General features: G+C 52.5%; 3 protein-coding genes across 3 annotated transcripts; 2 read left to right on the top strand and 1 right to left on the bottom strand.

Annotated features, from left to right (window-relative positions):
- Positions 1-864: 864 nt before the first annotated feature.
- BCR38DRAFT_207653 (Glycerophosphoryl diester phosphodiesterase family-domain-containing protein) lies at positions 865-5,117 on the top strand. Its single transcript, XM_040854137.1, has 5 exons — positions 865-894; positions 962-1,198; positions 1,261-1,382; positions 1,443-4,639; positions 4,696-5,117. The coding sequence occupies exons 2-5, from the start codon at positions 1,182-1,184 to the stop codon at positions 4,906-4,908; spliced, it is 3,549 nt and encodes a 1,182-aa protein (XP_040715539.1). The 5' UTR covers positions 865-894; positions 962-1,181; the 3' UTR covers positions 4,909-5,117.
- Positions 5,118-8,325: 3,208 nt separating this feature from the next.
- Positions 8,326-9,189, top strand: BCR38DRAFT_207713 (uncharacterized protein). Its single transcript, XM_040854138.1, has 2 exons — positions 8,326-9,046; positions 9,171-9,189. Exon 1 carries the CDS (start codon positions 8,565-8,567, stop codon positions 8,967-8,969), a length of 405 nt encoding a protein of 134 aa, XP_040715538.1. The 5' UTR covers positions 8,326-8,564; the 3' UTR covers positions 8,970-9,046; positions 9,171-9,189.
- Positions 9,190-11,210: 2,021 nt separating this feature from the next.
- Positions 11,211-12,523, bottom strand: BCR38DRAFT_457902 (putative NAD dependent epimerase/dehydratase; the record flags this gene model as incomplete). Its single annotated transcript, XM_040862093.1, has 4 exons — positions 11,211-11,992; positions 12,055-12,246; positions 12,304-12,324; positions 12,502-12,523. 4 exons carry the CDS (start codon positions 12,521-12,523, stop codon positions 11,211-11,213), a joined length of 1,017 nt encoding a protein of 338 aa, XP_040715537.1.
- Positions 12,524-12,896: the final 373 nt, after the last annotated feature.

Raw genomic sequence — 12,896 nt, 5'->3', positions numbered from 1 at the left:
TGCCATAGCATGTTTTGAAAGAGTCGGTGACGGACCATCCCTTGGCGGTGTCGGGACCTGCTCAGAGTCTTGTTTCGCAGCACTTCACAACTTGCACTCAAGCCCATACCCAGCGTACCTACCAAGTATTCTCGGGGTAATCGTCACTGTTGGTGGGGTTGGTGGATATTCAGGGTCCAGTTCACATGGCGCAAGGGCTCTGCTATTATGAAATTGCGGTGATGAGCTGGGACATGAGACTCGACCAACGAAAGAAAAGAAGGAAACACGGCCCTGTTCGAGTCAGTGATATGAACAGACATGAGTTGACAGGTGAGATTCGCCATAACAAGTCAGTACGCTTGGTTGTACATGCAAGCAGTTTTCCAAGAAAGATCACCTGCAGGTGAGTAGTGGGTGGGTACTCCAAAGCAGACTGGCCGCGGCACCGTAGCACCGGACTTCCTTCTACGCGCTAGCGAATGAGCACTGTATTTTTGGAACGTGATCGACCAGTAGTCGGCCATTGAATCCGCCAAGGATTTTCAAGGTTCCCTTGAAGCTTCGAGTTCAGTTCAAAGACCTTACCTTCTTCTTAGGTTCGACTGCATTGGATGGCTGCTGGTTCTTTTAATCCCTTCGCAAGCGACTGGCTTCTTTCCCTCTTTTTCATGGTCTGAAGTTCGCACATTCGGACCACCAGGAATCCCGTTTCCCCTCTGTCTGCTGTGGTCAGTCGAAGCGCGGTACTCCTTCCCTTCCATTACCAAGCTTCTCACTCAATGGCGTCCGAGCTGTGTCTCCGTCGTAATTCTGCCCTCAAGCCGTCCGGCTTTCTCTAACAAACAAGCCAGCCCATCGCATATCGGAAACATACGGTGTAGACAGTGTGTAGTGAACACAGAGTGAATTGAGGTAGACACCCGTGAATATTGTCTTGTTATTGTTGGCCCCAATGGCATGGCGTACTGACGCAATGCAGAAATCGAAACTCCAGTTGGTCCACCCAGACGTCACCCCATAAGTCCATCACCCTTGCCGTTTTTGTTCTCAAAGGCAGTAATCGCAAGTCGCCACTTCATCTGGCTGGCAATTCCGACACGCCACCAATTCGACGTTTTTAAACATCCGTTACACACACGCCTTGGACAACTATTCACAACACTAGACCATTAGACAGCTAGAGAAAACAGTTACACAGTATGAAGTTTGGCAGGAAGTAAGAGCCTCTTTGCGCCACCATCATACTTGCTTCGAATACGCGCTTACCTCCTGATGCAGTCTCCCTCGTAACCAAGTCCCCGAGTGGGCATCCTCATATATCGACTATAAGGGTCTCAAAAAATTGATCAAGGTTGCGGCGGGGAAAGCAGCCAAGTCAGGGGAGAAGGCGGACTTAGCAGGTGGGATATCTTCCTCGGAATTTGCCGAGGCCGAGTGCATCGCCTAACCCTACCAAACAGAGTTCTTCTTTGCCCTGGACCGTAATCTGGAAGACGTCGATTCCTTCTACAACAAGAAATTTTCTGAAGCCCACCGACGACTCAAACTGCTCCAGGACCGCTACGGGAGAAACCCCGAAGTTGTCACGGATCTTGACGATGACGAGGTGGAGGAGCTTATGGGAGCTCTGCTTGAGCTCCGGAACCAGTTGAGAAATCTACAATGGTTCGGAGAGATAAACCGCAGAGGCTTCATGAAGATAACGAAAAAGCTGGATAAAAAGTTGCCAAATACGACCACTCAACATCGATATATCACCACCAAGGTCGACCCAAAGCCGTTCGCAAAGGACACGACCATAGCTCGGTTGGTTACCGAGATCAACAAATGGCTCTCCGTACTAGGCGACTCGCAGAATCTGGACGATTCCAAGTCTGACAAGTCTGCCCGATCAGCCCGGTCACTAGGAAGAGCATCTGTAAAAGCTCTGCTGAGTGTACCACACACTGTCTTCGACACTCTTGAGCAAGCTGTCCGGAAGGACAACGTAGCCGCTTTGAAAACTGCTTTGGTCGCTGGAAATCTCGTCTTGCTGGACCCAGCATCTCAGTCAATGCTCTTGAACCTGCTTCAAAGGTCGATCTCCTCGCGTTCGAAAGCATGTATCGCATACCTCGTCCAACAGGTTAAGTCCCTGATTGAAACCGATGACTTGAACGAGCGCAACTGCATTCACCGTCTCGTCATTCACATTGGCAGGACAAAGTCAGCCAACGCTGGTGACATGGAACCCAATGCTGTACAATTTCCCGTGAGCTCCCACTACAATAGTCACTATGCGGCGCCCAACACACCTGGTCTTTTGCCACGTTCAGAGTCAGAAAACCAGACGGTTCTCCTCAGCAAAGATGATGAAGCGGTTCAAATTTTGACCTACCTATTGGACTGTCTGCAGCCTGCACAACGTTCTGCACTGGTGGCCCGAGACTCGTTAGGTCGGTTCCCTCTTCACTACGCTGCGCAGTTCGGCTTTGTTGTTCTGTGTGAGATCATCATGGCCAAAATGCAGGAGTGGGGTCTGTTCAATGTTGAAAAGGGTATCGATGCTCCTGACTGGCAAGACAAAGAAGGCAACGCACCTCTCCATCTGGCTGTGATTGGTGGTCACCCTCTGACAACTAAGGCCCTCCTCCAGGGTGAAGACTGGCGTGGTGATGGTGGAGCAATTGCTCACTCCAGAGGAACAGTCTCAAAGTCTAGTGTCGTGCTAGCTATTGCCACTAAAGCAAACTTTACAGCTATTGTCAAGATGCTGGTAGAGGCTGGCATAGATATTAATTGGCAAGACGAGACAGGGAACACAGCGCTGCACCTGGCTGCTCGCTTTGGCCATGTCCAGTGTGCCCAGACATTACTGGCAGGTTCCCCCGAGCAGAAGGCAAACCTGGAATTATCAGAGAAATCTTTCGCCTGGACGCCACTACACATTGCTGCTGTTGATGGCCATCTTCCAGTTGCCCAACTTCTAGTTGAAGCTGGAGCCGAAGTTGGAAAGATGGATGCTTTTGGTTGGACTGCTAAAGAGCATGCCGCACTCAGGGGTCACATGGACATTGCTGATCTCCTGCTTCAGCATACTGAACCTGTTTTATCACTCTCTGGCTCCGAGGAATCCGAGGCTTCCACCAGCAGCTCGTCCCCCCCCGAGTTCTCATCACTGGAAGATAGGAAGTCAAACGGGAGCACAAGGGTTGCGGAGCCCGTCAAGTCCTTCGGTCATCGGTATCTGAGAGACGCGAGCCTTATCATGGTCAGTTTAGGCTCAATGGATATGCGGAAGAACACCGAGGCCGTAAAGTTGGACCGGGTTCCTCTTGCAGAGGCTCACACCAATCAATTGGACACTGCGCTGTCTGTTGTGATATCTGCCCAGGGTGCCCAGGGTGAGCCATCAATTGTTGACCTTCCGGTGGACGAACATTATTCCACTGATCCGGTTCTATTCCATGCCAAGGACATCTCAAAGGTCAAGCTTCTATTCGACATCGTACCGACTTACTCTGGAAATGAGAAGAACAAGGTCGGTCGAGGAGTTGCTCTATTGTCGACAGTGAGGCCCACAATTGGAACCAAGAGAATGAACCTCCAAGGCGATGTTTGCGTCCCTATCATGGCCGCAAACCTGGAAGTCATTGGCACGGTGAACTTCAACTTCTTGGTCATCACACCTTTTTCGCATCCAAACATGGAGGTCAACTCGCAGCAGACATACTGGAAGAAGATGTCTTCGACAATGGTCATCGGCCACCGCGGTCTTGGAAAGAACCTGACTACAAACAAGTCCTTGCAGCTTGGCGAGAATACAGTCCCATCCTTCATCGCGGCTGCCAACCTTGGTGCCAACTACGTTGAATTTGATGTCCAGCTCACCAAAGACCATGTGCCGGTTATTTATCATGATTTCCTAGTCAGTGAGACGGGTATAGACGCACCCGTTCACACATTGACCTTAGAACAATTCCTGCACATCAACTCAGATTCGGGATCGAGGAATCACAGGAATTCACCTGACATTGCGAGTAGAGATATTGAGAGAATCCGAAACAATTCTCCAGGACCACGGCAGAGATCGCTGTCCATGGGCTTTGCGGGCGACGGTAACAACGAGCTCGAAGAGCGCATGAAGCACACGCGAGACTTCAAAGCCAAGGGTTTCAAGGGCAACACCCGTGGCAACTTTATCCAGGCCCCATTCGCAACTTTGGAAGACCTCTTCAAGTGTCTACCGGAGCATGTTGGCTTCAACATCGAGATGAAATATCCCATGCTCCACGAGACTGAAGAACAGGAGATGGACACCTACGCGGTGGAGCTCAACTCCTTCTGTGACACAGTACTTGCAAAGGTTTACGACTTGGCTAAGAATCGAAACATCATCTTCAGCAGTTTTAACCCGGACATATGCCTGTGTCTCAGCTTCAAGCAACCCAGCATCCCTATCATGTTTCTAACCGATGCTGGGACCTGTGCTGTGGGAGATATCCGAGCGAGCAGTCTACAAGAAGCAATTCGATTCGCCAGTCGTTGGAACTTGCTGGGAATTGTCAGCGTTTCCAAGCCCTTCGTCAACAGCCCCCGGCTGGTCAAGGTTGTCAAGCAAAGTGGCTTGGTGTGCGTCAGTTATGGCGCTCAGAACAATGATCCGATGTTGGTTCAGGTATGGCCTTCCGAGTTTGGGAACCGCACGTGGCTATGTGCTAACCTTGAATCTAGCGGCAAGTGAAGGAGGGTATTGACGCGGTAATTGTTGACAACGTTCTGGCGATTCGGAAGGGATTGACCAAGGATGAGGCGAAAGCGATCAAGGAGATGTCGGAGCACTTAGATACAGGCAATCCACTTGAAAACGGCACGAATGGTACGAGCAGCGCCGAGAAGGTCTCGGGTGACAACGATGTCCAAACCGCAGTCGCTGCAAAGGCATGATCGCGAGGCAATACGTCCCGTCCCAGCCTGAGCTAGATCGGGTAGACGGGGCGAAGGGAGCAGAGCGTGTTGTGTTTGCTTTGGGCATATTAACTCAGCGTGCACGTACAGAGGATACATATGATCTACGGGACAGGATTACTGGCATACGAGGTTTCGAGCCAATAACATAAGTTGTGGTGGGCATGAGTTGCCCGGTTTTTCCTTGAATGACACCTCTCGCATGCATCGCGCGCTGTCAATTTGTCGTATTCTACCACTTCAGCTCACAGAAAATGATGTTTGGGTATATCAGCTGCGTAGGTGGCGTCATTCACTAAGCACATGCGTTGCGGGGGCAGGAGCTGGAACGGACCTGAACATTGCCGATATGTCCTCTTCGCAACGGCCACCACCTATTCGTCATTATGAGTTATCATGAGGAGTGTGAATGATGCATTGGTTCAACACGGGATGAGCCGGGCGCGCCGATCACCCGAGGGCCAAGGTTCCCCTAATATCCTCGTTCCACAGCACGTAAGAATCAGCACCCAATCTTGGAGCATCTGAATAACTGATAGAAGCTATAGATCAGACAACTCCGGAAACTGCAAGCTGCCAAGAGCTCCGCGAGAATATGGCGATCAGATAACGTTTCTTCACATTATCCGATGACAACGAAGCCGAGTGGTCGCTTCAACAGGATCACACAGGAAGCCAAAGCCGAGGCTCAGGTAGGAGCACCGCTTTGATATCCCCACGATAATCATCATTATATGAGAACCCGTTGCTGGCATGAGTGCATGCCTGGGCTGCCTGACAACCAAGCAAAATACGAGCTCCTATCGCCATACAGCAGCAAATGTATAAGTATTAGTTATCTTCGTTCTCCTATGGCGGCCGTTCCTCGTTGTCGGAACGCCACAGCTCCGGGTCCTAGCCTCCTGGCCAACCGTCCAATCGCATCCCGGCTGATAAAGCTTTCGGGCATATATATACTCAGTTCTGGGGATGATGAGAGTTTCTCGGCATATTTTCCCACGTGCAAGCTCAGCCATTGATCCACGGTGGCGGACTAAAAATAACTGGTCGGTGTGTCTGTTGCGCATGGTGGCTGCAGTCGCCGATGCTGAAAGGATGACAGGGACATGAGAGCTGCATGTCCATACATGAGGGTCCTTACCGTGAATGGTAACCTCGCCGACCACATCGTATGCCCAGGGCTGAATTGTGGAGGGAGATGTCAATGCGAGCCTTGCGGTGGACCAGCTACCGAAGTTGCCAGACTCGGGTTCGACCTGATAGTCCATGCGGCAGTCTCTTTGGCCAGTGAGGATGGAGATATATGGTTCCAGCCTGTCAGGATCGCTCCTTCAGAGGACGTGTGTAGACACAGTATCTATCGCGCCACCTCCTCTAACATAGTTCGGATGGAAAAAGAACTAACGATGCTCGCACCCGATGATTTCCAACGTGAAGAAAACGATTACGAAGTTTCTGGAGACAAGTCAGGCGCATTGAGGAGAAGACCGGGGACAGCTGCTCTCGCTCTGGGATCTCAAGCAGATCAGAAACGATGTACAGTGTGTGTACGACGTCGCCGCAATGTGACCTGGTTGAAAATATGTTCACCTCATCGCGAGCCGATCTCGCAGCAATTGAGGTCACACATCCAGCGCACATTACATAACGCGCGAGAGAGCAAACATCTACATTCCCAGAAGACGATTGGCATGAGAAGACATCTGAAAGGAGGGAAGCAGGCAAGAGCTAGCAAACAAGCCAAGGCTCAAACTGCCGTTACTGCTTTTCAAATAATGGACCATGGAGGGGGTGGGGGACACAGTCACACTGCGCCGCAACCGCTGAGACGCACAACGGTAGTACCACAGATTCCCCCTTGTGGGATTTGTCTTTCTCGCGTAGAGCGCGAGGCTATTGGATGCCTCCCCCCTTGACATTGCCCTTGTCGAACAAGAGCTGCTTCACCAGCACCGAACGGCGAACCTGGGGGCCTATGTCTGCTCATTTCGATAGAGGGGAGGAGCCACTTCGTTGATGAGAGACTAGGCTTAAACGGCCGCCTTATTTATGGAGGATGTGGTTGTGGACTAATAAATAGTGTGCCAAACACTAATTTGGTTCCCGGTTTTCCACTGCGAGCCTCTTTCTCTATCGGATCGGAAGATTGGGAAAACGAGGCCCTTATTCTCTTATGAGAGGGGGAAACGACCCGAGAATCAGTCAGTCAGATCATACCACAAGCTGAAAAGCACCTCTTGATCGATTGGACACAATCGACCGGCGCGGGCCCAGCCTGGCAAATTTGGTGATGCCCTTTCTCGGTTTCATACGACCCATCAAGCCTAGGTCCTGCCTGATATACGGTCGCGTTACTTACTACCTGACTGTCTACTGCCTGTTTACCTTGACATAGCAGCGGCCGGACTCAGTTAGTCGGGCATCACCACCACCTATCTCCGGGGTACCGCCATTGTGCATTCGTCTTGCAGACATTTCCAACAGGGAAAAGATCAGGACTCGAGCAACCCTACGGCGCAACCGGCCTTTACACATATTGTAGTCATGCCGGCAGCGCACATTGCATTGTTTCTCATCTGGCAAGGGGGTCATGATACTCGCAGAATGTAGACAACGAAAGGTGTGCGATTGAAAAAGCTCTTGTTATTATCCAGCTTCTCTGGTCATTATTCTTTCTCATCAGCAACCGCCCGGGCTTTCTTTCCCGCTACTCTTTTTCCCAAACACTGAAACTTGGGTAACGGGTAGATGCAGCTTCTTAAAGCTTCCATTGGTATGATGCTGTGTCACCGCTACTTCTGATACGAGTCGGTCATGGAACTCCCTGGGCTATTCTCGTCGCGCAGCGGCACAACACAGCACCCGTGTTACACAGCATTTTATTGCACAAGTAGTCTCGCTCGCCTGCTCCTCCTGCTTCTTATTCGTCTCCCCCACCCCGGTTCGGTTCTTTCTATCTGTACAGCCTCCCTATTGCCTCAGGCGATCATGACGATGGGGATCCATCTCGCATACTTTTTCCTTCGCAGTACACACACACGAACACACCTACACACGGCCACCCTGTCGTGTGCAGCGTCATTGTGCTGGGTGTTTTGTGTACCCGAGGATCTTCCTTGTGCAGAAGCCAGACGCTCAGGGCAGGACGAGGCCTGACAACGAAGAAGAGGCATGTATATACAAAGCGTTGCTGCATAACAGGGCTGGATCTATACAGATAGATTGATGCGGCCTTCCAGCTCCTCAGTCTCAGCTCTCTTGTGACGCCCCCTGCCTCCCGCCCTGCCTCGCCATACGGAGACTTTTTTTATTACTGTTCTTTTTTCTCCATGACGCTCGTTTCTTCCGTCCTTGCCGTCGTGTGTGTTCTCTCACCGCATTATAATCATTAGATCACCTGCCCTCAACCAAGAGCAGCCAGCCTGGTTTTCACTATCCTCGTCGCAGATCAACCATGGTAATATAATTCTGTGTCTTTGAAACTGCCCTCTCTCTTGTCTCGCTCTTTCCACGTCTCGAATATAGATATATATTAGCCGTGGTTTCATCTAAGACGAAAATTAACATCTACCCCCCTTCCCTCTGGCCCCCAAACCCCCTAAGCACCAAAGACAAAACAAGCACTGGCCAGAGAGATGAGACCATTGAAGAAGAAGGGAAAGGGAGAGCCACCAGCCGTCGGGTTTCGGAATATCAAGACAAGAGAAGAAGAGGAACAGAATGGGGAGTTGTTTACGGCGGATGGAGACTCTCGGGCAACGCGGTCCAACGGCAACAACTTCAACCCTCAGGACGTACCAGGCTGCCTCAAGACATGTAGAAAATTCTTCTTCGAGGATTTTGTCGCCGTCGACAACCCAGAGAAAGGCGCGGCTTCGAAGGAAAACTGCGAGGTCCTGAGGGATGGGTACGAGAGTACAACTCTGTGGGCTCTGTACGCGTGCGATGCCTTCCAATGTGGGGTCTATATTGATTTGGAGGGGCCTTTGGGACAGAGTCGTGAGTATGACCACTTGGCGGGAAGACGAGGAAGAAGATGATGGTGATGATGATGAAAGGAGTCTAAACGTTTGTGTCGTGCAGCGAGCGTCGATCTAATAATTAATGAATGCCAGAAGTGAGTTTACCTGTCCCCTTTACCCCCTTCGCTTTTCTTTTTCGTTTTCTTCAGACCGAAATCGAGTTGCCGGGTGGTTCGGTCTGTGAGTTGAAACGATCGAATGCTGACTGTGTGTACATAGTGCCGGTGTATACGGCGTCGATGACCCGGGACCTCCAGACCATGAACCTCAATGTGTCGCCTTTTCCGGAGACGGAGAGGGCGATCCTCCTTGTCTCCTAAACCCGGTGCCGAAGATGCCGGGCACAACAGCGCCAGCGGACGGCTTTACGGCGATGTCAGTGGCTGCGATTTCGCCTACCACGACATCACAGGTTGAAGTGGTGACCATTTCATCTCCGTATGCGTCCTCTCCATCTGCAGCTTCGGCTTCGGCTTCAGCATCAGTTTCAAATCCAAGTTCAACATCCCACTCGCCTTCGGCACCGCCATACGGCATCGCACATAATTCCACGAGCGAAATCAAGGAGACCTCCTCTCCCTCAAGCCGCCTTTCCACGGGAGTCAAAGTCGCTGTGGGCATATGTTCCGGCGCCGCCCTGCTAGCCCTCATCTCAGCCCTCATATTCCTTTTCTTGCGGCGCCGGCGGCGACGACACAGAAACCCGAGGAAAAATTACCCCTCCACCACGAACCACAGCCGGGGCATCTCCGAAACCCCCAGCGGCTCACACACACCCCTCATCAGCCCACCACCTTCCTCATCCTCCAAGACTATCCCCTCGACTCCGCCGCCCCTCCGTCTTAGCGATAGGAAATTTCTCCCGTCTATCCTGAAGCCCGCGGGCGAATACTCGCTGTCGGGCGTCGGGAGCCCACCGCCATTGAGCACCAACAGTACGGATCTGGCTTTTCCCAAATCACCCATCTGCACACCCAGGACTACCAAGATGGTCCCTCATCATGAACGTCATACGACTAAGTCGAGCATCCGCTCTGGCAATCTCTCGCCTTCTGCCCCGATGACAAAAGCCGCTCCACCGCGCAGTAGTCAGGGATCGAACTACAGCGGCGCTGTCATGTCATCTAAAACTATCGCTTCTTCTTCGAATTCCCACAAACATAGTTCTGTGAACTCGGCTTCGGGGAATGTGGCGATGGGAACACCCCCCTTATCACCCAACCGCCCTCCACGTCCTCACGGCGGACCCCTAGAAATACCCGACCTGGTCACGCCCGCCGGTCCACCGCCGAATAGGGCTTTGCCGCAGCCACCTAGTTATTCATTACCCCTACCTATGCGTATCCCCATATCCCCTGTGGGAACCTTCCCCGTCTCCCCTATCTCCCCCCTATCTTCATCTAACTCACCTAACCGGGCCTTGGCAGGGCCAATCGGTCACCCCGCCCTCAGACACGATTCAGATTCAGGGGTGTGTCTATTTTCTGTTCCCGTGTCTCACCCTATCCCCGCCACTGCCCCCGCGCCCGCGCCGGCATCCTCACAAGACCTCTGCGAGCTGACGGAATCGTATACCCGCGAGCGGCGCGAGACGCGCGAAAGCTGGGGTAGTTGGAGTGGGTCGGGCGGTGGGGGACCGGGCGTTGTTGGAGTTGGGGGCAGGAAGAAAGGCGGGTTTGGCAGTAACAGTCCGCGAAGCTCGGGGGATAAGAAGGGAGGGGATGGGCGGTCGAGTTTGGCGTTGCAGGAGTTAGACTTGGAAAAGTTGGGGGGGAGCTATCGGGGGAGGGCTATATGAACAAGGGATAGGGCGCGACAGCGAGGCGTAGCTGGGTACCGGTGTTGAAATACTGGAATAGGTAGCAAGAGGGTTGACGAGGGGAGGGGAGACGGTGTGGGGAACGATATTGGTGTGGTGCGGTGACGGGGAAACGCGGGATGAGAGTTATGAAAGCGAGTTAAATGTAAAGGTAATGCACACGTTGGCGACCGAAGCAATGAGGAGCCATGTCACGATACGAGTTACCATCCACATGATGGTTTGGAGAGGCAAATGATATTGTTTAGATGTGTAATAGGTACATAGACTTGCGGATTGATAAGGGTGTAGTTCTTAATGTCACATGCAATGCAATCAGTGTACCACAGCCTGAGTCGAATGGTGACACAGAAGGCTGACTGACTACTATCTGCGACCGAGTATTCCATTTTCAAAGTTGCTTGGCATCTATTATATCTACTCCATAACCTCAGACCAGCTCAAGCACCCAGAGCCTGCAAGCTTGTCACCGTGTCAACCACACTCTTCTCGAGTGAAATCCACTCGATGCCCAACACCTTGGTCGCCCTTGAGTTATCACATTTAGGCGGTCCCTTCTCCGGGTACTCACCGCCCTTGAAATCCTCCCCAGGCAACTGATCCTTCAAATCAGGGAACTTCTTCTTCATAATCTCCACGATCTCCTTATTGCAAAAATTCCCCGCCGTACAGAAGAACCTCTTGCCGCCCGCCTCAGTCCTCTCCATGGCCTCGACGTGCGCCTTCGCAACATCCCTCACATCGACCCAGAAGTGCGTCCCCGTCGGCGCAACCCCGTCCTTCATCTTCCCCTGAATCAAGTCCACAAACCGCGCATTCGACGTGTTGATCGCGGCAAGCGAATTTATATGATGCACAACTGGCCCAAACACCAGGGGCGGGTTGATGGTCGCGAGATCGAAATTGGGCTTCTCGTCGTCAACGAACTTCCAGGCGGCCCGCTCGGCCAGCGTCTTGGAGACCCGGTACGATACGGCTTTGTCGTCGCCCTTGGCGCCTTGCTCGTACGTATTGGGGTTCCAGTCGGCCTCGCTGAAGACTTTGGTTGGGTCTTCGAGTTTGGCGACCGAGAGGATCGACGCGAAGGAGCTGGTGACTACGACGCGCTTCACGCCTGGCGCGGAGGACTTCAGGGCCTTGAGGATGGAGGTTGTGCCCATGATGGCGGGGTCTAGGAGCTCGGTTTTGGCGTCGGTGAAGTTGAAGTGGAAGGGGGAGGCGGCTGGGTGTCTTGTTAATACGGGTTGCTATCCTTTGCCATCTGGGAGTTGGGGAGGCACTGACTGTGCAAGACGGCCTCCAGACCGGGCGTCTTGACTACCTCGTCAAAGGCATCAGGCTGTGCGATGTCGGGCACGATGACGACGGTCAGGTTGGCATTCGGGTGGGCGGCGCGGATCTTGGAGGCTTTGTCCTCAGATCGCACCGTCGTCACCACCTCGTACCCTCTTTTCAACAGCAACTCGAGGATGTGTGCTGCGACAAGGCGTCAACGGTTTGTCTGGTCTGCGCCAGGGGCGTGGGTAGACTTACCGGCAATGAAGCCTGAGCCTCCTGTTTATTTTGGTCAGCGTGTCTGCTTCATACTCGGCGTAACGGGAATATTGAAGAAATGATATTGGCGTGGGGAAAATATCTTTGGTTCATGGTCTTCGTCTGCGCCAGATGTTCAGAGACCCCCGCTTCATGGTGTAATTATGACCCGCGTGCGGCGGCTTCTCACGAACGTACCTGTAAGCAGAACTTTGGCCATGGTGAGAATGAAGATGATTTCGGATATGATTGACTTGTTCACTTTGAGCTGTAAAAGTTCAACCACGACGGCCCTTCGGTATTTTCAATGAAACTACATACGCAAGCGCTTTGCTCCTATCGCGGAAATCGATGGGTTGAAGACGTCACGGCCAGCCAGGCGGCATACCCCTGCCATCGGCGATATGCCAGCGGAAGCGCCAGACTACCCACGCTCCAACGACATACTACACAATCCAGCGAGGTCATCGGCTCCGTAAACCAGGGCCCTCACCTGGCGACAGCATTGTTTGGTTACCCAAAAGCCGTGATTGAGCGACTTAAGCCGTCCTTGGCCCCACTGATTCTCCTCAACCTCGAAAGTTACTTTCGGC

Source organism: Pseudomassariella vexata, assembly GCF_002105095.1.
Source record: "Pseudomassariella vexata strain CBS 129021 chromosome Unknown BCR38scaffold_7, whole genome shotgun sequence".
NCBI lineage: Eukaryota > Fungi > Ascomycota > Sordariomycetes > Amphisphaeriales > Pseudomassariaceae > Pseudomassariella > Pseudomassariella vexata.
Note: the sequence above shows the minus strand (reverse complement) of the source record. Positions and strands in the feature narration are given on the sequence as shown.